Source organism: Parasteatoda tepidariorum, chromosome 6, assembly GCF_982258835.1.
Source record: "Parasteatoda tepidariorum strain Cologne lab strain chromosome 6, Ptep-v5.0, whole genome shotgun sequence".
In the NCBI taxonomy this organism is placed as follows: domain Eukaryota; kingdom Metazoa; phylum Arthropoda; class Arachnida; order Araneae; family Theridiidae; genus Parasteatoda; species Parasteatoda tepidariorum.
In genome coordinates, this window is record NC_141760.1 from 20,729,575 (window position 1) to 20,754,857 (window position 25,283).

Genomic DNA, 25,283 nt, shown 5'->3' on the forward strand with positions numbered 1-25,283 from the left:
CTCTTTGTTTCTTTTTGCATTAAAACAGATCTTCATGCTTTTATTTCCACTTTCCTTAGTAGGGTTAAATGAACTTTCCCGGCATAGTGTTTCCAGTCAGGCAACACACATTCCAAATGTGTTACAAACCACTAGAAATAAAAAACACTACTTGCTTCTGAACGTTCATCAATTTATAGCTACCATTAATCTTCAAGCAATAAGGAAATAAAGTAGGGGAGAGTGGGGTCAATTGTAACAGGATACGATTGTAACAGAGCAAAAATTTCGGGTGTCGGGTTCTAGATTTGGTTCCTAGGTGGCGCAAAAGGTGTATTTAATAAATCTACCCCTGCTGGCAACCATTTTTATGAACTTTCGAAAGAGTTACATCACAAAAGATATTTTCACGCTACGTAAGTACTTCTTTTGGTATTAGAATATTATATTGTAACAAAGTAATTTTGTTTAAACAAATAAAAATTATTAACCGAATATGTAAGTGGACACCTTAATACCCATTTAAAAAAAAGATTAGTTTTGTTAATTAACTAGAATTGTTTTTAACAAATGAAGCTGAAATGGCGTCTTGGGGACGATTGTAACAGCTGAAAATAAATAATCTTATGTTTACAAACCGTTACTTAACTCTGTAAGAACCACCAATAGTTTCCTATATCATTTATATAACGTTGCATGTGCATTATTTTATTTGTCACCTTTCGCATCATAAATTAAAATTTTTAACCCCTTAAAGTTAAAAGTTTAACCCTTTAGGTCTCTGCTCATTATTATTTTTACTCCTAAAATATCACTACTATTTTGATCAATAAGAAAATATATCACAACTATGATAATATGTATATTTAACTATGTTTTAGTTGGATTTATGAACTGTTACAATTGAACCCGCTAGTGGGGACAATTGTAACAAGTGCATGACTGTCAAAAATTGTTAATAACTAATATAATAACATTTAAAATAAGGTATTTTTTTTTCTAGTAGGGGATAGTCTACTTTACTCGTCTGTCAATTAATACTAATAATATATTGGATTTTTTGTTAGTTAAAAATAGCTAAGTAAAAAATGTTACAATTGACCCCACTCCCCCCTACGTCTTTTCGACGAGACCGCATTTGTTAATGTGTTGCCTGACTGAAATTTTCAATCGAAGTTTGCTCTTTCGCAAAAGGTTAAACTTCGATAGCAGACTGACTAATATTAATTTGCGATTCTTAATGCGTCCCTTTTTCGAATATTCTGAAAATGCATATTAACGGCGGTGATTACGAAACATCTTGTATAGTAAAAAAAAATGCATCACAATATCGAATAATTCGTCTTTGGGAAAATTAGTCTAACATTTAGGATGAAAAGTTTTTTTTTAGTTCGAATATTTACGTGTTTACTTGATAACCCAGCAATATTTGGCTGCGAAGAAAATCTTCGCACAATCGTTTATCACGGGAGCCTTTATTAACTATAACAGTCCTGTTGTAAAAAAAAAACATCCTTATGATAGCTTCAAAATATTTATGTTGATATATCTCCTAAGTCTAAACCTTAAACGGAGCATCATGAATCAAAGGTGCCCTGCTTCCCCCGGGAGTAGGGTACGCTTTTTGAAGAATCTAAAAAAGCATATTAATGGCAGTGATTACGGAACACCCTGAATAATGCATTGAAATTACAAGTATTTTGTCTTTTGAAGCATTAGTTAAGTATTTAAGATAAATATTTTCTTAGCTATGAATATTTACGGATTTACTTAATAACCAAGTAATATTTAGATGGGAAGAAAATCTTCTTCCATTAATTTATCACCAGAAAGTTATTCACTGTAATAGTCCTGCTGTAAACCAAACATCTTTAAGATGGCTTCAAAATATTTGCGTTGATAAATATCTCGTCAGTTTAAACCTTAAACCGAGCATCATGAATCAATGGTGCCTTGTTTCCTCGGGGAGTAGAGTACGCTTTTTGAAGAATCTAAAATAGTATATTAACGGTGGTGATTACGGAACACCCTGAATAATTCATAGAAGTAACAAATATTTTGTTTTTTGAAGTATTAATGAAATATTTATTACGAAAAGTTTTCTTAGCTACGAATATTTACATGTTTTCTTGATCACCCAGTAATATTTAGTGGCGAAGAAAATCTTCTTACAATAATTTATCGCCGGAGAGTTTATTCACTGTAACTGTCCTGCCATAAACCAAATATCTTTAAGATGGCTTCAAAATATTTGTGTTGATAAATATCTCGTCAGTCTAAACCTTAAACCGGGCATGAATCAAAGGTGCCCTGTTTCCTCGGGGAGTATGGACTAACGTTGTTGACCTAAGAACCTTAGAGAGTGCTGTGCACTTTCCGAGAAGATGATCAATGTCAGAAGATTTATCCTAGTAGGAAATAACAGAGAATTGATTATTGGAGGACCTATCCAAGCTGGAAGAAGTCAGAAAAAGAATGAGTTATTTATTGATTTTATCACGCATTATGAATCTGGCATGGCTATTTAAACGTGATAAATACATATGATTTGTGTTTTATTCTTTATACGATAAAATAACTTTTCTGAAAGATGATTTCTGAGGAGATATTTTTTTAAAATTAGTTGGCAACGAAAGGTTTATTCATTTACTGTTTGATTCAAATGATCAAGTAGCACATTAAAATGGGATATAATAGCATAGACAATATTTAACCTATTACAATATAGTTTTTTGTTATACTTATTTATAGCTTAATAAGCAATTGATAATCTTGATGTAAGGTAGTTATAAGCCACACATTATTCAAAGGTGATATTTTTGCCTCTAGTTGTCTCTTAGTATTGTTTACAAATAGGTGTTTTACATGTTTTTGGAATTTACCCTAGATAGCAGCAAAATACACAGGAACATATTATTACTTATCTCGATGTTTTCAAGCAGTGGACTGATCGTTAAGACACGGTTTCCAAAGTATCACCGATGTCAAACATCACTGGCTGTGTTCAATGAGCGGGTGGGTGTCTACTTGAATCATACTAAGAAGAGACCGGGGGTGTGCGGTATTGGTCCTCGCTAAACTGTCCTACCGCAAAGTGATCAATTTTGCGCAGGTTACACAGTTTACTGAAGTGGGGATGGGTGCAATCTCTCTGATTAGGATATCAAAATTGAGATGGCTTGTCTTCGGATCATCCTCGAGGATGTTTCCAGCACCGATATACCAAATAAATTACAACTACAGCAACTCGAACAAAAATGCCTCAAAAAATGCTCTTTTAGCACTACTTTACGTCATTGTGCAGCTCAACAACCATTTTTTGTTGATGGCAATGGTTGTTGCTAACCACCAAGCTTGGAAACAACAATTTTTTTTTGTTTTCTGTTGCGTGAAGTTCTTTAACTGGTCTTAGATGCTTTCGTATTGCTGATTTAAAATCTGCAAACGGTTTCTTTTCCCAAGCCACAGTTTTTATCTTAAATGACATTTTAGACTATTTTTTGTCAAAATGTGCAAGTTTATAAATGTCATATATAACAGAGGGTCACATAAATGTTGCGACATACTTTTAGAGTGGTTGGGATGTATCATCAGGATTAAAACTGTACATGAACCCATGATCAGAAATGTCATCATAAGCCACTAGAGACGTTTCCCCGCAATGAGCTGCTCCTTTGCGTGCTTCTGAGCAGCTCATATTAGAGAAACGCACCGTGTATGACGACATTTTCGAGCATGAGTTCCTAAGCAATTTTAATCTTGATGATGTTTCCTAACTATCTTAAATATATGTTTTAACATTTCTGCGATTCCATGTTATGTACAACTTTTCTTAATTTGTATATTTCGGCAAAAAAAAGGCTAAAAATGTCATTAAAAAGTACATTTTTAGGAGAAAAGCTAATTTCAGATTTGAACACACCCGTATTAGACAATATTAAGTACTCATATAAATGCAACAAAAAATTTGTTTCAAAGTGTTATCTTCCTAATTATCATCCCAACATATTATCTTCATATCATCATGACATTTAATGTCCATGTTTATCCACAATAAGCTCAAAGCACAGAGTATTTGTTCTCAAATAATTTGAGAACATGTTTTGTAAATTTAAACATAGACCCAATTTTCATACAAGGTCAAATGTAAGACTCACACAAAAATTCTTATAACCCAAAAAATTCAAATAACAAATTTTAATATATACGACTCAATTCGTTAACCGCACACAATACAAAAAATAATGCATGATTTTTTTTTGTTTGCTTGTAAGTAAAAATAAATAAATAATATATTCCATTAAGATTTTTCACATTTATTTTCCAGTTGAATATGTTTTTTCATTAAATATTTAGAAATGAAGTAACAATAGGATTGTTGTAATTTAAAATACTCCTACACATTTCTATGTCAAAGTTACGTTTAATAACGGAAAATTCGATACTAAGAAGATTTGTGTAACATACTTTGAACTAAACTTCTCCCTTTATTAACTACTTCTTTTAGAAGTTAAAGGTTTAGTAATATCCGTTTTGTTGAATGTTCTCTAACATTTGCGATAAGGCAGTTCTAGATTGATATTGTCACAAAATTAAGTTTAAAAGTGGAAATAAATGAAATAATTTTTGTACGAACTTTTGTCCCTATATTACACACGCTGTTTCTTATATTTATTTGGTAAATCAAATTTTTTTAAATGTCTCAGTTAGTTTATGAAAAAAGTTTCATTTAATTTTCAAAAAAAATTCAATTTTTGTAGCATATTTGTAAGAAATATTTCTATATATGCTTGTAGTATAATAAGTATGTATTATGTAGTATTTAAGTAGTACGTATGTATATTTGTAAAATAGGAAGGCTTTGAAGTTATTTTTAAGAAAGAAATTAGTTTTATGTGTGATAAAGAAAATTCGACTTTGAAAAGGGTGAAAGGTTTATAGACAATGGCGGCTAATGAGCTGTGAATCGAATCTCAAGGAAGAGAGCTCTCGCCTTCCAATGAACCGAATCTCAGCGATGATTGGTCGATACCAATTCCACTTCCTGCTCGCACCGACCGCAGTACTTACGTAAAATATCCTCAGTATGGTAGACGTATCATGGGTTAGAGTGACATCAGGTTAACCGTGGGAGTTTTTTGTACTTTTCTTCTACAACGCATAAATGCGGGAAAATTTTATCAAAAAAGTCCTTCATAATGGTAAATTTCTCCCTAGTACTTGATCAAAGAGTTCCTTTGTCTTCTGGATTGAATTTAAAATTGCAAGACTACGGGGTTGAACATTAGTAATCTTAAACTCAAAAAATTGGGTCGACTCTTCAACGACGGTAATAAAATAAAATAAAATGGTTGTTATTATAGGGTCGGCTCCTTCATTGGACCACTCCCTTGTATCGGCAGCAGGTGTTTTCTGTCGACTGTTTACTTTCCTTAAAAAAAGTTTTAATTTAATTTATATGGTTTTAAAAGTGCAATTTTGACTGTGAGTTAATTCATGTTAAAAAAGAATTTTTTTAAATACTTTTCTTTTAATTTTTCACTGCAAATAAATCATAGATAACACTGAAATATTAATAGTGATTAAGTTGTAAACGGTAATATTTAAAATTGTGTTTCAGCAGCGTTATTTAGTCATATAAATAATGATTGTTTACTTTGCTGCAAGCGAATTTTCGAAAGCATCGATTGCTTGTTGCTTTTAATGAGGCATTCTCAGTAGCTAAGAAAGGCTGGTGACCAAATCACAAGAACATTATATCCATTGTTTCATAGAAAATCCCTGGCCTAATGAAGGCAGCTAGTTTTCTTCATTGGACCTGTTGCACTTATTTTCACGACCGTATAACTATAACTTATGTTATATATATTATTTAACTTATCTAATGTAACTTATATCGATAATCAGCATAATTATATTTGTTAAGCTTCCAGATTCTTTCGTTTACTTATTTCAATGAAAAACTCGTTTAAATGAACATTTTGAACAATAATTACTCTTACAATGGCAAATACGGAAGCCAGGAATCGGGGATCCATTGTTCAAAAATGCTATGGGAAGATGCAGGGTGGTGGGATAATTTGAAAGTATGCTAAAATAGTATTATTTTCAAAAGTTTTCTTTACTAATATGCATAACATCATTTTTATTTACTCACATTTGATATTGAGATACTTCGGGCATTGATACGTACTTACAAAATATTTTTTAAGAAAAATATAAGTAAACTTCATGCTACTCATGTTGTGCAAAACCGTGAAATTGCTATCATTCCATATGTTATGCTTGAATGCTGAGCTATTTGTAACGATTTGTAACTTTTTCACTCGATGACTAATTGTATTCAGCCCATGGATTACATCTCAATATTCAAACGAACATACTTTAAAATGCTTTTATTAACCAGCAGAAACATTTTCACAAAGCTGACAGATTTGAAAAAGTTTCATTTATACTTCAGTTTTAAAATGGAAAACCCCTATTAACACCTTTATCTATACTCAAAAACACCTATTAACCCCTTTATTTACACTACTTTGTGACCTCTATTTCTTGTCTTCTAAATTCTGATGAGTGTTACATACAATCGTGAGAGTGTATTAAAATTGCTGAGCAGTTATTTCGCTCATATAAAGGAAAACTGGAGGAAAAGAGAGAGGTAGGATGCCTTAAAGAAAGAGGGCTTGGTGAAGTAGAAACAGATCTGAAAAAATGAAAATCAAATTTTGGAGGATGCGGGCTAAGGACGGAAAAAATGGAGTTGAGTGGCAAAGGATGCTAAGGTCCTTCATGGACTGTAGAGCCGGGGAGTAGTAGTAGTAGTTTTAGAAATAATCAACAAATTATAAAAATTCTCTTAACTTTTAGTTTTTATAATACATCTGGTTCCCAACTTGAATACTGGTTACTAAAGGATTTTTAAGTGCTTTGTTCACAATTGTGATTTAACGTTAAATGAAATTCGAAACTTGAAAGGAATCATACCTATGCTTCTATGAAGAGGTGAATCAGTATCAGTAGATGGTAATTGAGTGAATCCCGGAATGGGTTGAGAGGTTAGGTAATATACACCCTGAAGAACATCAGCAGCGTGCATGCGATTATGATCTGAAATTTAGAAGAAAAGAATAATGATTCATACAAAACTTCAATTCAAATATAAAGAGAAACTATTGAAAAGTTAAATAACATCTGAACAAATTTTCAAACAATAGTATTCAGTTAATTTAATATAAATAACATTTTTGTTAATACAGATAAATTTTTGTACCAAATTTATTTTTGACAATAAAATTAGTTTTTGTTTTTTTAAAAAATAAATAAAAAATTAGTGAAAGCATAAAAATTCATGAAGAAGATTCATTATGAAGGCATAAAAATTAGTGAAAATTAATGAAAACTAATTAAAATGTAATAAATACAGCAAATAGAAAATATGAACATTTTTGATGCATTGGTTGTTCCAAGAGTGATAGCCTCATTTTATCAAATTATAAATATTTTCTTCAGATATCTTATTTTACTTCCATGCTATAGAAGAAAAAAAATAATTAAAATGAATTAGATACGAGAAAATAGGAAATATGAACACCCTTGACCCAGATTGCTTAAAAATTAATTTTATCAATTTGTAGATATTTTCTTCAGATATCATATTTTTCATTCACTCTATGGAAAGAAAATTAAATAAAAAGAAAAGGATACGAACAAATATTATGTATAAAAACTCTTGACTGAAAGTGACAGGTAGTTTAATACCTCATTTTATCAATTCACAAATATTTTCTTCAGTTATCATATTTTCCTTTCTTGCTATGGAATAAAAAGTAATTATTTCGAGATATTATTCGATTTATATTCGAGAAAGAAGGAAATATGAACACTCTTGAATAATAGTGACAGGTAGTTTAATACTTCATTTTATCAATTCACAAATATTTTCTTCAGATATCATATTTTCCTTTCTTGCTATAAAAGAAAAATTAATTAAAATGATTAAAATTCCGGAAAGTAGGAAATATGAACATTCTTTAAAAATAGTGACATGTAGTTTAATACTTCATTTTATCAATTTATAAATATTTTCTTCGCATATCATATTTTCTTTTCTTGCTATAGTAGAAAAATTAATTAAAATGATTAAAATTCCGGAAAATAGGATATATGAACATTTTTTAAGAATAGTGACATGTAATTTAATACTTCATTTTATCAATTTATAAATATTTTCTTCGGATATCATATTTGCCTTTCTTTCTATGGAATAAAAAGTAATCAAAATGATTTAAATCTGAGAAAATAGGAAATATGGACACTCTTGAAGAATAGTTACAGATTGCTCAATACTTTATTTTATAAATTTATAAACATTTTCATCTTATATCATATTTTCCCTTTTTCTTGTAGAAGAAAATTGAATTAAAAGGATTTAAATTCGAAGAAATTGGAAATTTGAGCACTCTTAAAGAATAGTGACATTTAGTTTAAAGTTTCATTTTACTCATTTATAAATATTTTCTTCAGATATCATATTTTTCGTACATGCTATAAAAGGAAAATTAATTAAAATGAAATGAATAAGAGCAAATAGGAAAGTTGGAATTTCTTGACCAATAATATTGGTTGATTTAAGAGTGACAGTTTTGTTTTATTATACTAGAAACAGTTTCTTTTAATGCTTATATTTCATGTATGACGTAGGAGGAAAAATAATTAGAATGAAATAGGTACAAGAAAATATGAAACAAGAAAACTCTTGACGAATTATAGCAGGTTGTTTAATGCCTCATTTTATCATTTTATAACATTTTCTTCAGATATCACGTTTTCTTCCGCTCATGTTAGAGAAGGAAAATTGATTAAAAAGAAATAGATACGCGCAAATAGGAAATATGAAAATTTTTGTCGAATAATGATTGGTTATTTTAAGACTGAAGAGTCTTCTTTCATCAAGCTAGAAATATTTTCTTTAGGTATCAAATTTCTTCCTTATGCTATGGAAAAAAAATTAATTGAAATAAAATATGTTTGAGCAAATGGGAAATATGAAAGTTTTTCTCCGAAAATAACTCACTCTGAAATATCCTTTAACTAAATAAAACAGTTTCTGCTACAATAATGAAAACAACAACAACAACAACAAAAAAAAACTATTCGTAGATTTTGTAATTAAAAATCTATTTAAGAGTATTTTATTCAAATTCATGGAATAGTTTAGTAAAATACTTGAAAAAAATTTTTTTAATGCCTCCAACTTTATTTTCTAACTTTTATTTCTAAATTTTTATTATTTCAAATTGTTTTGTTAGTCACAAAGGAGCTCTAGGTTTAAGATAAAGATAAAAGAGCCGCCATAAGGTTTTGAATTGTTGATATAGGTTAAAAAAATAATTATAAAAAAGTAGGAAAAAGAAAATGCTGAATTTTCTGAGAAAAATTAATGAGTTTAATTTACAAGAAATTCATTTGAAAATTATTTTTAATTATGTATTTTAGTTTTGAATAAAAGTTGTTTTTAAATTCTGGTAAACATATTTTCTCCAAATATAATGAAATGCTATTCTCTTTTTTAAATTATAAGCAGGCTGAATAACTATAGATAGTTTACGAAATTAAAGAAAAAAGTAATGAAATCCAAATCTATATGAATTATAAAATTTTTATGAAGACATTTCAGGCAAAAGAAACATTTTTTCAGGTTAATAAAACCAAAATATACGACACTTAAGCTATTCAATTGTCAATGGTTTACCAGAACTTCTAGTTTTCAAAATTATAATATTTTTTATCACCCATTTAGTAAAAAAAACAAAGCTGGAAAGTAAGTTTAATCGATTAAAGTATCAAATTTTACCACATTTATAAAGTTTATCACATATCATAAGACAATATTTCAATGTTAATTTTACATAAATTATTAAAAAAGAGCTTCGATAAAAACTAACGAGCTTGTTGGAGTTTACACAGAGCAGGAATCACGGTGAATTTTTTCACATTCAGGAAGTTTTGGCCACATTTTTTTCCTTAGTGTATCAAAATATAATATTTAAAACACGCATAATTTTCGAAATTTTATCTGTTTTACTTTATTTACTTTTGTATCTAAAGCCAAATTCTTAACCCTTTTCTGATAAAAAGCACTTGAACGTCGCCTAGATCTCTATGCAAAACTAAATTTAAAGCACGAATTGTTTCTTACCGTTGCAATCAGGATTTTATGCCATTTTGAAGACAAAAATAATTTATTGATAATTGAAATTCGCAATTTTCTCTGATGTACTTACAGACAAAGCAATAATGAATAAAGTAACAGAATAAAAAAATAAAAAAACTTGATTATGTCTTTTACATTTTTCAAAAAAAATAAAAATAATATTTTTAAAAACCACGTTTTTGTAGTAGAGAATAATAATTAAAAAACAAAAATTTGAAAAACAAAAAACGTGGAGAGCATGAATTACATGACAGTAACAGTATGTGTGCTCATGAGAATATGTGTATGTGTATCTGTAATTGTATCTGAATGTGGATGTGTTAGTGGTTTTGCATGTGTACGAGTAAGAAAATGTGTATATGTACTTCATGCGCCCCACGTTTTTCGTTTTTCAAATTTTTGCTTTCTAATTATTATTCTGCACTACAAGAACGTGGTTTTTAAAACTATTATTATTATTTTTTTTGTACTCACTTCCAAATTTGCACAACTTCGAAAATTTTTTCACTCACTGTACACAAAACTTTTCAACTGACATGCGACACTAATTTGAAATAATCGAATCGACAACTAAAAGACAATCACGAAAATATTAATTTGTCTTTAATTTTAATTTCATTTTACTTTGTATGTCTTTTTTCTCTTCATTTTCACGCCAATTCTGAGCTGTGTGCCAAATTTGAAGTCCGTAGCTAGTCGGGAAGTTAGTTTAAAATCGATTACAAAATTCCACCCGAACAGACATACACGAAGGCAAGTTGATATAAACGTGGTAAAATATAAAAGCTGATTTATTTTTTTCACACCAAAGACAAAAAATGAGAAGAATCATCTTCGTAGTTAAATTCTATCCCATATTTAAAATGCCTCATACGTCTTTCAAAATTAATTCTTCCCATGTTTTGTTTGTTTGAGTGTGTAACGTACAAAAATGTATGTTATTATGTTGTTTAGCCCCTTGCAAACCCCAATGATTGTGTAGCAATAATCGTTGTTTCTTGGCATAAAAAATCTTTTTTTTTTTAACGAAAATTCATTCAAAATATGTGTACTAAAAGAATTTTGTTTGCTTAACGCTTATGTCCCCTCAACCCACGTCCAAATATTTCCCTTATGATTTAATTAAGATTTATTACTGAACATAAGTAATTTTTCTAAGCAATCATTTTTTAAAAATAACATTTAAAGTTATAAGTATATTATTATTACAAATTTGGTGAGTTCCCAAACGTAATTTAATATTTTCGCTTAGTAAATGAATTGATATATTAAAAACAAATTTCGCTTGCATCACATTGTGCATTAAGCTGCCGTTAAGTTCTAAATCATTTAGCGAATCTCTTTAACTGTAATTTACAATAATATATTAATAAAATTTGTACAAAAATAATAACGATTAATAGGATTAGACACCAATTTAAATAACTGCATCGTAAAATCCAGCTTTGGCCAAAAATGTAATCGATTAAATTTTTTGATTACAGTAATCAATTACTTGTAATCATGATTACAATTTTCAAAAATTTTGATTACAGCTGTAATCATGATTACATAGTCGATTACAGTAATCAATTACTTGTAATCATGATTACAATTTTCAAAAAATTTTGATTACAGCTGTAATCATGATTACAATTTTGATTACAGTAATCAATTACTTGTAATCATGATTCCAATTAATTGCGATTACAAGTAATCACAACAAAAACGATTACAAGTAATTATGATTACAAGTAATCAAAATATATGATTACATGTAATTTGATTACATGTAATTTGATTACATGTAATTTGATTACATGTAATTATGATTACATGTAATCTAATTACACGATTACAAGACTATTGTATTCTTATAAATAATTATATTTTACAGTAGATAGTAGAATGTATTTTATAATGATACATTTTGCACGTATTAACATGTACTGCATTTTGTACGTATTTGTATACGTACAAATGAATGTAACTGAAATGTATGTACATATGATTTTATCTAGTGCATATGTTCAGACATTTTAGTATCACACACATGTACATACACTTATATTGTAGGTATAAAATATATGTACGTATGTATATAGATAATAATTACGTATGTATGTGCAAACAATGTAGGCATGTACATTTATACACAATGAATATATGCATTTTATGCAAATATTTGTGTATGTAAAATGTATATCTATGTTCATGTACGCATGTATATACAAGTACTTGTGTTTGTACGAACATACATACATTGTCTGTACAATGTATGTCCCATACATGAATGTGCAATTTATTTATGAACAGTACAATATATGTATGCATGTACAATATAGGTATATCTGTAGGATGTACAATATATGTATGTATACATGTACATGATATGCATGTCCAGTGTATTTATGTACATGTACATAATATGTTCATGCTCAATGTAAGTATCCAAATATGCATAATACATTTGTGAACTATTGTACGTACATTGGGCGTATTTATATTTCACATATATTCATACATGCATTCGGCATGCATAACGTACGCACATACACACATTTGAGATGCATATATTGTACAGATGTATATACATATAGCGTACAGATGTATATACATATAGCGTACAGATGTATATTCATATAATGTACATATGATGAAATGAACATATAATGTTCATATAATGTACATATGTGTGTACATATACAGTACGTATGTGCATAAATATATTGGGCATAATTCTTTCGTACAAATTTTACATGTGTACATGCATGCTATCCCTATCTATGCATATGGTGCAATGTATATATGTACAATGAATGTATCCACGCATGTACAATACACGTATGTTCCATGTATGCATATCCATATGTACTATATATGCACGTACAATACATGAATGTATGTACATACATTGTACATGCGTACATACATTTATGTCATTACATTTATGTCTATGTAATGTACATGCATATGTACATTACATTTATGTCTAAATATGTGTACAATGCAATAAATAAAATGCATGTAAGTTAACTTTTAATGACTCAAGCAAGTTAAATGACAAAATCAAACGATATTTAAATTTAGTTTTCAGCTTTAATTGTTCTATATCATTTTGAAATTCTCTGAATAAAAAATTATTTTCAGGTATTTTCATGAAATGTTTGACAATACAGATTTATTTTTTTTATAACATGATGCATGATTCATAGAAATTTTTTAAATGGTAAGAAAAACGGTAAATTTTATGTGTGGAATTAATATTTAGAAATTCCAAATAAAATTATCGTTTGCTTTCTAAAAAATATGAGGTCGAGTTTCATATACCTTAGAATAATTTTAAAACAAATTTTAATAACTTTACTCATATAAATTTTTTTAATGTATGCACATAAATGTGTATATTGTAATTACAAATATTTAAATGTACGCACGTATTTGTACATTACTTGTAATTATGTACATGTATACGTTGTATGCACATGCATACATTGTGCATATAACTATTTTTTTGTACATCCATGCATTACATGCGCATAAGTATTAACAAAGTATGTAGTTATACAAGCACATATGTAAGTTGTACATAAGTACATACTTTGCGTGCACATACATCGATGTACATATAAATATGCATGTATACATGTACGCATTTTATTTACGCAACTATGTGCATATATTGTACCTTTAAATAACATTTTTACATATTGTACGCAAATACGTACAATTTTATATACAAACGTACATTGTATATACGTGCTATTATCGTAAATTTATACAATATATGCACTTAAATACATAAAAGCATGCAAACGCATAAACATTATTTTCATATACCTTCATACATGCATTGTCTATGTATACAAAGATACAAAACATTGCCTTTTTGTACAAACTAACATACATGCGTACATGTATCATAAATGCATAATTATATGTACTAAACATATGTGCATTGCATTAAGTATATTACAATATAATTATGAATATTGTACGTACAAACAACGTTTGTGCATACATTGTATGTATAGGAATCGCAAATTGTACGTTCATGCGTGTGTACATTCTATGTACATAAAAATATGTAAACACATGAATACTTACATAAAAAATTTGACTATAGTATACAATCGTAATAACTTGTAATCGTATAGTTTGATTACAAATAATCACAATTACATGTAATCAAATTACATGTAATCATGATTACATGTAATCATATATTTTGATTACTTGTAATCATAATTACTTGTAATCGTTTTTGTTGTGATTACTTGTAATCGCAATTACTTGTAATCATGATTACAAGTAATTGATTACTGTAATCAAAATTGTAATCATGATTACAGCTGTAATCAAAATTTTTTGAAAGTTGTAATCACGATTACAAGTAATTGATTACTTGTAATCGTGATTACAAGTAATTGATTACATAGCTGTAATTATCTGTAATCAATTACAGTTGTAATCGATTACTGTAATCAACTGCCAACTCTGGTAAAATCTAGCGTAGGATAACTTGCAATAAAAAAAAATTCGCTTAATTTTAAACTCTTAATTTGGAAAACATTCAAATTCCAAACCGTAATAATAGCAGCACAGGTAAATATCTTTTTGGATTGTGGGAAAACTGGATCCTACCATGTGATTTTCGGCCATGTGATTTGTTTCCTTGTTCAAGTCTATCATTTCTTATGTTTGAATATATGAATAAAACCGATATTTCATGATATATAAGAAAATTCTAAATAATACATTCATTTTATTATTCATTAGGTTCTTTCATTTTATATTAAAAATAGTTATGATGAATCATGATTTAAAAACAAAATAAAAAAAATTCTTAGTAATTATTTTCTGTTATGAAACGCAAATAATATTGCGTCCTGAAAATATCAAATAGAAGGAAAACATGTTCATTTTTTTGAGTTGTAACGTAATAAATAACATTGATTTATTTTAATAAAAAACTAAAAATTTCACCGTTTATAAATATTTAAGTCCTAGAGAATTAGCTAAGGCAAAAACATTTTACTTCACTCAAAATATATTTGAACTATTTATAAATGTTTTCTTTTAATACAAATCTAAATTACCTCGTACCCTAGCACTTCCGAGGATGACGTTAAAACCTTGACCTTGTCCCTTGGGGATGGCTATGGTTAGACCCTAATGTTATTAAGTTATAAAAATAAATTTGCTTATATATCTGGCGACATGTTTCAGTATTTTTTTTTTGTTTAGAATGAATGTTCTAAAATTTCATACATTAAATCAAATGTATTGAAAAAAGAAACAGAAAAAGGAAGAAATTAAATAATAATTGTAGCGCTAAAGAAAGAAGTAAAATTACACTTGGAAAAGTAAAGAAAATTATTTTTACAACGAAACACAAACTTCAAAATAAATAGTCAAACACTTTTAATTACATATTTGGAAAAGGAAAAGAAAAGGAAAGGATAAAAAAAAAATCGAGCATTTTAAAGAAGATTTAAACAAAGCACTCACAACTTTAATCTTGAACTGCTTCCTTCCCCCCCTACAGAAATATTAAATTTTTGAGGGTAGTCAGTACAAGAAGTATTCAGTCGACTCAAGCGCTGGGATTAATTTTAACGCGAAACCAGTGAGGCATTAGTACTTTTTTTTATCCTCGTTATTTCTCACGTTTCAAAAAACAAGTTCTAAAGTTTTGAAATTACTGTGTAAAGAAAAAGGGAGAAAAAAATAAAACTTGTGTTTTCTTTTTTCTGTTTTTTTTTTTTTAGGTAGCTTTCCTGAAATTCCTTTTAATTGCTTTGTCATATTTAAAAGAAGGATTTGCTTTGTGCATAACAGTTACGATTTAAATTCAGGTATGTGGAATTTCGACTTAAGAGAATTAAAAATATGTTTTACATTAGAGTAGAAATTCTTTGCATATATTGTGACATACCACTTTGATTGAAGGAATATTTTCTCCAAAAAAAAATTGAATATTTACTTTTAATAAAATGTACAGCTTCAATATTTTGTGCTATTTGTTAATATATTAAGCATACCAACTCATACGCGTTAGAGCTACTGACACGCCATTAAAACGCTAAATAGAATAAAATCAAAATTAAGTGAATAAATATTATTTTAAAGTTATATCTGTTTTATGAGCAAAAACAAATTAATTACTTTTAATTACATTAATTACATTAATTACATTAATTTACATTAATTACATTAATTTACATTAATTACATTAATTTACATTAATTACTTTTAGAATATTTGTCATTTCTCTAAGTATTATCACTTGTTGGTCACTTCTTTAAGCATTATCACTTGTTTAAGTTTTGCCTTTGACCTCTTTCCCCAGTAAATTAGAAATTGACTGTAATAAACTAAAATTCAAAGTATGTGACTGTAAGTGACTGAAGTTGATGACAATAAAAAAACAAATTATGGTAAAATTTACTGTGCTTCTGGCTCTATGGGAACATAAAAAACCTCGGTAATTTTTACCGAAGCGCATTGTAATGATTTTGGTAAAATTAACAATAAAATATTGCTTTATAATGTGTGTTAAAGTTCGAAAAAAATGTGGTAACATTTGATAATTTTATTATGATACCTTGGATCATGTCCTAAAAACAATTTCTTCAGATCAATTTACTTTCGAGGTTTTTATATTTTACTAAACATGTAGTAATAAGAACTATAATTTTGAATATCTTAATTTTCGGTTAACTGTTACTATATGAATGGTAGTTTTACTAACCAGAATGATGCTTTTTTTGTCAGAAATTTCTTTACCCATACAGTAAGGTAATTTTACTCTAATTTTATTTTCTGTGTATAAATCAAATCAAATGTTATATTTCTCACTTATTAAACTCTCATAATTTCTTAACTGTAAATTTTATCGATTGGGGCTAGGTTTCATCCGATTTAGTGTGACAGAAATATATCAGAAACAATCTATCACTTGTTTAAATTTTTCCTTTGATCCCCTTCCCTAAGTAAACTCAAAATTGCGACAAAAACTTATCTCGTGTAAAGGGGAAAACATCAGATATTTGGCAAATCTTTTAAAACAGTTTCCAAGTTTCCCTTTTTTATTTCCAAATTCAACTACTCAAGAACAAGACTCAAACCTTATGGTCAAATTATATTGTTGCCTAGATTAGACAAGTGTGGGATTACTAAGGGCGAAAGAACATAAAGACGGATAATCTCAACTTGAGACTTTATTCCAATGAACTGAATGTTACATGTGTTTATATAGAATTGTCGAACTTTATCGAACAGAACATTCCAGAATCCGAAAATTCTAAAAATTGAATAGTTAGCAACATAGACATGAACGAAAAAAAGAAGGAATTATAATGTATTTTTCAACAAAAACCATTTTTAAGCAACTTTACCCTGATGGGGTTCGAACACCCAACTTTTGGCTTCGTAGTTCAATGCTTTATTACGGAGGCACCGGCAGCACAGAAAGTAGCAAGTTTCGGTGCAATATAAAGCTTTAATAAGTTAAAGCAGATTGTCACTTTTGACAAATAATTAATGACCTTTAAACTTGTGCTAAATTTCCATAATTTTATGTGCAAATATTTATGTACTCCAAAAGTATACAACTCATATCTTTTTTTCATTAGAATGTATTCACGGAGATGTATATATTTGTGGCCCCTTCGTAGCTCAAGCAGATTTTGTCTGTCAAAATCTATGAAAAAGGCCTTATTTCGCAGAAATTAGTGTAATATTTGATTTTTGTGCAGAATAACAGCCGTAAATATTTATATCTTCATAATTCGTGTGGAAGTAAAAGAACACAAAATAACAGTAAATGCCGCGATTCCCTCTTCGCACAAAAAGAAAGGTCACATATAAATTGATGCGTTTTGATGCGTTTTTTTTAAATGCCAAATGTCAGTTTTAAACCCTCAGCACATAAAGATTTTTTGAAGTAAAGAAGTGAAGATACTCGGAAAATTTCAAGGCATTAAAAATGCCAACCATTTAAGATTGCCTGATTCTTAAAAAAACCTGATCATTTCACATTTGTAAACAATGAAATTATTAATAATTAAATTTTATCTGAAACTCTTTTTTACTAAGAGGAAAATATTAATCTTTATAGCCATGATTTGGAGCAGAAAATATTGCTTTTTTAATTAGCCTGTTATTGCAATTAAATCAAAGATTAGTTTTTATATATTTATGCGTGGATAATGTCATGAAAAGGCATATATAATACAATACGATGCATAAAAATAACTTTATTACGCATTTAAAAAAAGTGCTTCAAAGAAATTCCGTCTTTTTACGTTGAAAGAGAAGCAATTAACGATTTTATTTTGTATTTTACAAGGAAAAAATAATGTTAAGGAACACAAAAAGATTATCATTACGTTAGAGTATTTTTTAAGCTTATTTAATTATTTGTTTATATTTTTTGTATTTAATAAAATACAATTTTGTGAAAAAGTTCTCAATTCTTCCTTCAATCATTAACTCAAACATGTTTATACCTTTCAGGAAGAAAAAAAGAAATAAAAAAAATTGTGAATAAATGTATTTTTTAAACTATGAAATCAATCATTTTCTGCATAACAGCGGCCATCAGTTGCAGCTGGTGGAACTTCATGTGATGCTTTTTTTTTTCAAAACTTATAATCGAGCTCTTTGGGCAATTCTTAAGAACAGTTTCCTCTCCCTAGGCTTAGCATTTGCATATCAGCCTAGCTACTCATATTAGAATGTTATTCTGCTAAAACATTATTAATTATATGAAGTGTGTGACTCTATAATAGAATAGTTAACATTTGATTAAATCTACTCCTTTACGTTCCTTGTAAGTTTCATGTATATTAGTACACACCCTTTTCATGCGTATTTTCATTTAAATAACCACTAGACAAGTCAGTTTTTGTCAAAAATGAATGTCTGATTTTCTTCAATTAATATGATGATGAAATAACGTTTACAACCAAAACTTTTTTTATTTACATTTTTAATTACTGAATCTTATTTATTTAATAAACATTGAAAGTTAGTTATTATTTACATATGGAATGTCTTAAGAATAAACTAATTCCCTTGAAAGATATTATTTTAACATATATTATTGGTATATTCTAATTAAAATCCCGTTTCGGGACAAAAAAGGTTACCTAAAAGAATAGAAAAATGGAGTAGAATCCATGCGCTGTACTTAAATGCAGATAATTTTATTTAAGCGTCGTATCAAAGTAAGTACAAATAAAGGACAGGATTTTAAATAGTTAAATTTTGAAAACTATTACTTACATGACGACAAGTGATGAGCAAAATTAAAACAAAAATAAATCAAGTTTTTGCACAGCTACAAATGTTTCGGGTGTTATACTTTTGTTTCACGGCAAACATCTAAAAAATAATCAAGTTCATTCCACACTTTTGTTTAACATAGTCAAAAGTTCCTTATACAGCATGGAAGCGTTCTTTTACTTCCGTAGAGTTTATTTTGGTATCGTTACTTCATAAAAGTGCTTTGGTGATAATGGATTTACCCTTAATCAAATAGCCACTAAGATCTCCAGACCTTATGCTGAGATTAGTGATTTTTCTTATGGGATTCTTTCAAAAGTACTATTTATGATGCAATGATGCCGAAAACACCGGAGGAATTTAAAAAGAACGCGTTTTCGCAGAAATAGGAATCTTTCTTGTGTTAAAATTCAGAAAGTGAGGAACAAGCTCGATGTCAGGTTAAATTTTGCCGTGTGCTGAAAGGAACACGTTTATACCTGAAATTTTTAAAAAAATATTTATATTTAATTTTATACACTATTTATTGTTATATGCGTCATACTTTCAAAAGTATGTATATTTGAAATTCTCTCTTTTATTTGCATTATTTACGAATGTGATATTATGATTATTAAAAAGAGAATTCGAGAAGTACGGGAAATAATTCGAGACTGCGCTTGAAAATCGAATTATGAAATAGTTTGAAAATATATGAAATAGCTCCATATGAAAAACTCTATTTAAAGTAATAAATAGATTTTTTTTCAATAAAAATGATTTATTTTAAAATGTTTTTTTTTATGAGAATAAAAATTCAATATCCTCATTTTGCGATTTTAGAAAATAATTTTGGAAATCTATTCAATCTAATAGGAAAATTCTGGATTTGATAATCGGAATAAACAATTAAGGAGGCTATTAATTTAACTAATCTACCTATCTATCTATCTACCTATCTATCTATCTATATCTATATATATATATATATATATATATATATATATATATATATATATATATATATATATATATATATATATATATATATATATATATATATATATATATATATATATATGTATATATATATATGTGTATATATATATATATATATATATATATATATATATATATATATATATATATATATATATATATATATATATATATATATATATATATATATATATATATATAATAAAATAAATCATTATTACTTTATGTGTCTGCATACCGGATTGCAGGTAAACCATAAGCTCTAAAAAATATGACATTCAACACTAACCTAAATTTAAACTAACTTTAAACAAATGACGATGCCCAATTTTTGATTTTTTAATTATATTTTAAATTCAGACAAATTTTAAAAAAATGGAATTGTCTCATCTGAAATGCGGAAACCATTGTTTTGAAATAGGTTATGGATGATTCAGTTCTGTTAAATATTTTAAAGGTAACACCAGTGATGTTTGTTATCTTATAGTTCTACTTAAAGAGTTTTTCATTAGAACGAAAAATGGTTATCACGAAAAATGGTTTTTATGCCATGCTCTAGGGTATCTCGAAAAAATTACAAAGCTTTATTATATTTACTACCAAACAACATGGTAATGAAACCATATTTTATCGTTAATGTTTGTTAAAAGTCTTTACCATTGTATTTTGATAAAAGTTACCGTGTTTCGTGGTTTTTCCATAGAGTCAGAAACAAGATAAGTTTTACCTGAATCTGGTAGTTTTGACCACAATTTTTTCTCGGTGTGCATAAATAAATAAGTTTTACTTGATCAAATAAATATATATTTAAATTCTATACTTTGTTTTTATTTACTTCGCCAAACTCATCGTTTCTAGACAACGTTATAATATCTGGTTGAAGTTCGCAGATTTTTCTTTCGTACATAAATAAAAACGATTTAATTGACAAAATAAGACTGAAATAAAATGAAATGTTTTGTTTGTATTTATTTCTTTAAACTCGGGTGCAAAAGTAATTGAATATCGAAATCTATTTACTATTATCTATTCTTCATATTTACAAAATAAATTCAGAAACCCAAAAATATAACGTTATTACCATAGTTTTCGTTAAAAATGTAACTAAGGATCGAACTATTTAATCTTAATCGCATCATTTAATAATTTCGTAACCATAGCAACTTCAACAAGATAAACCGAAATTTGAAATAAATTTTATAAAATGGAGTTGAATTAATAACGGTTATCAACGAGACCGTGTTTCCGCTTTGAAAGGCTCAACACATAAAAGAGTTGGTAAAGTTGGGAAAATATTTACGAAACAAACGATACTTAATAATGATATTGTGTCCAACTTCTCGTTAAGAACGTGGAAAGTAAGTTTCTCAAAGCAACAGTTTCAAAGTTAAAATAATATTTTCTAAAATTGCGTGATCCACTTATTTACATATGAAAATGTTAGACAACTTTTACTTTTATCAGGGAAAACTTGCAGAAGCCAGATTTCTGATATTTTGTTTATGTTTACTAAATCCTCTTAAAAATATATTCTTCTTAAATGAGTTTATTAATTGTTTGTGTGAAAATATTTAAATGAAGTTTCTCGTTTAATTTCCAAATTATTTACAACGAAGAAGATATTTCAGGAAATTGCAGTTTTTTTATTTATGTTTTGAGTAAAGTTACGAAGATAAGACGTCGTAATATGTAGTAGGTTGTGACGGAACACTTTAAAATCTGAATTTAAAAAAAATTTCTCAACTAAAACGGCTATTTTATTTAATCTTTCTTTTAATTCATGGTAGTTATGACATCGCTCTGAAAGTACATATTTTAACCGAATTCAATCTTATGAATAGCATTTGGTACTGAATTGACAATTAAAAAAACTAAAATGTCAAATGCTTATAATTAGTTTCATAATTTTCTATTTAATGAAAAAAACAAAAGAATTTTTTTAATTTTGAACATATTTTTACTTGTCCATGTACCACTAAGTACTATTTTATTTTATAGCCGTCGTTGAACAGCTGACCAGAATTTTTTGGGTTTAGGATTACTAATGTTCAACTCCGTAGCCTTGTAATTTTGAACACGATCCAGAAGACAAGGGAGCTCCTGGATCAAGTACTGGGAGAAATTTGCCTTAGACGTGTACTTTTTGATGGAGCTAACTCACATTTGCGTTAAATGGAGAGGAAAATCACGCAAACCTCTCATGGTTAGCCAGTCGTCAAGGGGACTCTAACCCATGAACCGTCTACCACTGAGGATATTTTATATCAAGCCAGATGTGGAATTCATATAGACCAGCCATCGCTTTAATCCGAACCTGATTTTTGATTCGTTTACCTGATTTTTGATTCACCAGTGTTAAACAGTCAATATATCGGAAAATCTCACAATGAAAGATACTAAATAACGCATACCTGTTTTCCAAAAAGATGGAAATGGTCAAATATATCGAGAAATTTGCATTTAATAAAAAGTATAAAAAATTATGGCCTCAAATATATGCATATATAAAATATTTCTTCAATGTTACCAAATTGCCTAACGCTATTTTTAGGGGGGAGTGATGTCAGGGGGGGGGTCGAGTTTGTACTATACGAAAAAGCTTTCAAAAATAATTAACACGGTTACTATTTCTTACTCGCATTTATCAAAATCTTTGATTTTTTTATACTTTTTCGTCAAGTTTACGATAATTTTTTCAGCAGTTACTTTAAGACAGAAATCGGAATTGCACTTACAAATTTTTTTATAGACATTTTGATAAGTTCACGTTTAAAACAGGACTATCACTAGAATATTCAATTAACAGATCACGCGAAAGTTTCATAGTTTTCTAATTAAATATTGTAATAAATTTGGAATCTTTGTTACATAAATATATTTGAAATATACATTCATATTGCTACATGAAAATAAATGAATGCAACTTCTGTTTGTCACATAAGTATATGGCGTCGTAAACATAACAGATAAATTCATCTCTACAAGTTAAATGTAATAATTCCGCATAAGTTGCAAACTGTTACAATTTATTAATTGTATGATAATTAAATAAACTAAATAAAACAAAACTGCCTTTAGGTCTCTATAATAAGTAATAAATATATAATGTTATGAAAGTAATTGATTTATTTATTCTTCAAATAAATCCTAATAATTAAACATAGTTTGTTAACTGTTTCTGTTTACTTACTAATCCATAGGTGGATTAAATAAACTAAATAAAACAAAACTGCCTTTAGATCTCTATAATTATGAAGAAACAAATTATGCCATTAGGGTAATTAACTGATTTCTTAAACATATAAAATCTAACACTCATATATAATTTATTAATTGTTACTGTTTGCTAACCGTATGATGATTAAATAAACTAAACAAACATAACAGCCTTTAGATCACTATAGATGAGGAATAAATATATGTTATGAAAGTAATTTGTTCATTTCGTCTGCAAATAAAATCTAACAACTATATATAATTTGTTAACTATTACTGTTTACTAATAGCACGATGATTAAATAAACTAAATAAAATATAACTGCCTTCAGATCTCTATAAATATGAGACAAATATGTAGAGTCAAAAATGCAATAGATTTAATAATTTTTTCTGCTAATAAAATATAATATTTAAAGATAGTTTGCTAAGAATCAAAAATGAATTTAAATTTTTAAAAGTAATTTATAAAAATGTTACCGTTAATGTATTGTCTGATGTGCTACGTTTATTTTACCAAATGGGCAGATAGTTTACATTTACAAAATCTTCAAAGTATTTAAGTTCTCTTAAGATACACGACTGAAACGTTGATAGCATATGTTTTGTGGGATTTCACTCAATTAAAGATCCTAATCTTGGTAGCCTAATTGACTTTCTATCCTAACAACTATAAGAGCATTTTCGTGACACAAGTGTGGGAAATCTTAATTCGAGAAATAGCTATTTTAGTACTAATTTTGACAATTTAGGAGTCAATTATGTTAATGAAGTTGTCCCTTTTGATACACGTGACAGCTTTTCGACTTCAGGGATGGCAATCTTCAATCTCAGGCAATGAAGTTTGAGTTTGTTATTGGGGAAGGTATTTGAAGACTAAAGTATATTACCTTCAAATTTATTATAATAGCTGAGGCATGTTTCCAATTAAGTTTTCTGCTAAGATGATTTAATTTAGGAATAAATATACTGAAAATTTGCCAAACATTGTAACTTTTAAGTGGTTGCAAAAGTTTGTGCCTGATTCAAAACCTTTTGAAATACAAAAAATTTTCTTGCGAAAAAGATTTTTTTTCCATCGCTTAGGGTTCTATTTTTATTATTTTCAGTATAATGTAATAGATATATTACTTTTTTCCCTACTGATAAAATTTAATATTTAAACGTAGTTTGCTAACTGTTTACTAATAAGGGAGAATCAGTTAAAATTTTTTCGAAGGAACTCATAATTATGTTACAGTTAATATATGATCTGATATGCAACGTTTATTTTACCAAGTTGGCAGTCAGTTTACATTTACAAAATCTTGAAAGTATTTAAATTCTCTAACATACACGACTGAAACGTTGATAGCATATGTTTCGCGGGATTTCACTCAATTAAGGATCCTAATCCTGGTAGCCTAATTGGCTTTCTATCCTAACAACTATAAGAGCATTTTCGTGACACAAGTGTGGGAAATCTTAATTCGAGAAATAGCTATTTTAGTACTAATTTTGACAATTTAGGAGTCAGTCCTTCAATTTCAGTCAATTATGTTTGAGTTTGTTATTGGTGAAGATATTTGAAGACTAAGGTATATTACCTTCAAATTTAATGTAATGGCTAAGGCTTGTTTACATTTAA

The 25,283-nt window shown here is 28.0% G+C and overlaps 1 protein-coding gene across 2 annotated transcripts in view; it reads right to left on the minus strand.

The window, feature by feature from the left end:
• LOC107436844 (cGMP-inhibited 3',5'-cyclic phosphodiesterase 3A) overlaps positions 1-25,283 on the minus strand; it is a 605,033-nt gene that overhangs the window by 55,335 nt on the left and 524,415 nt on the right. For both annotated transcript variants that reach the window (XM_087165512.1, XM_016048661.4), the window contains exon 8: positions 6,964-7,086. In XM_087165512.1, coding sequence (XP_087021638.1) covers positions 6,964-7,086 — 123 coding nt within the window. The remainder of the gene's footprint in view (positions 1-6,963; positions 7,087-25,283) is intronic.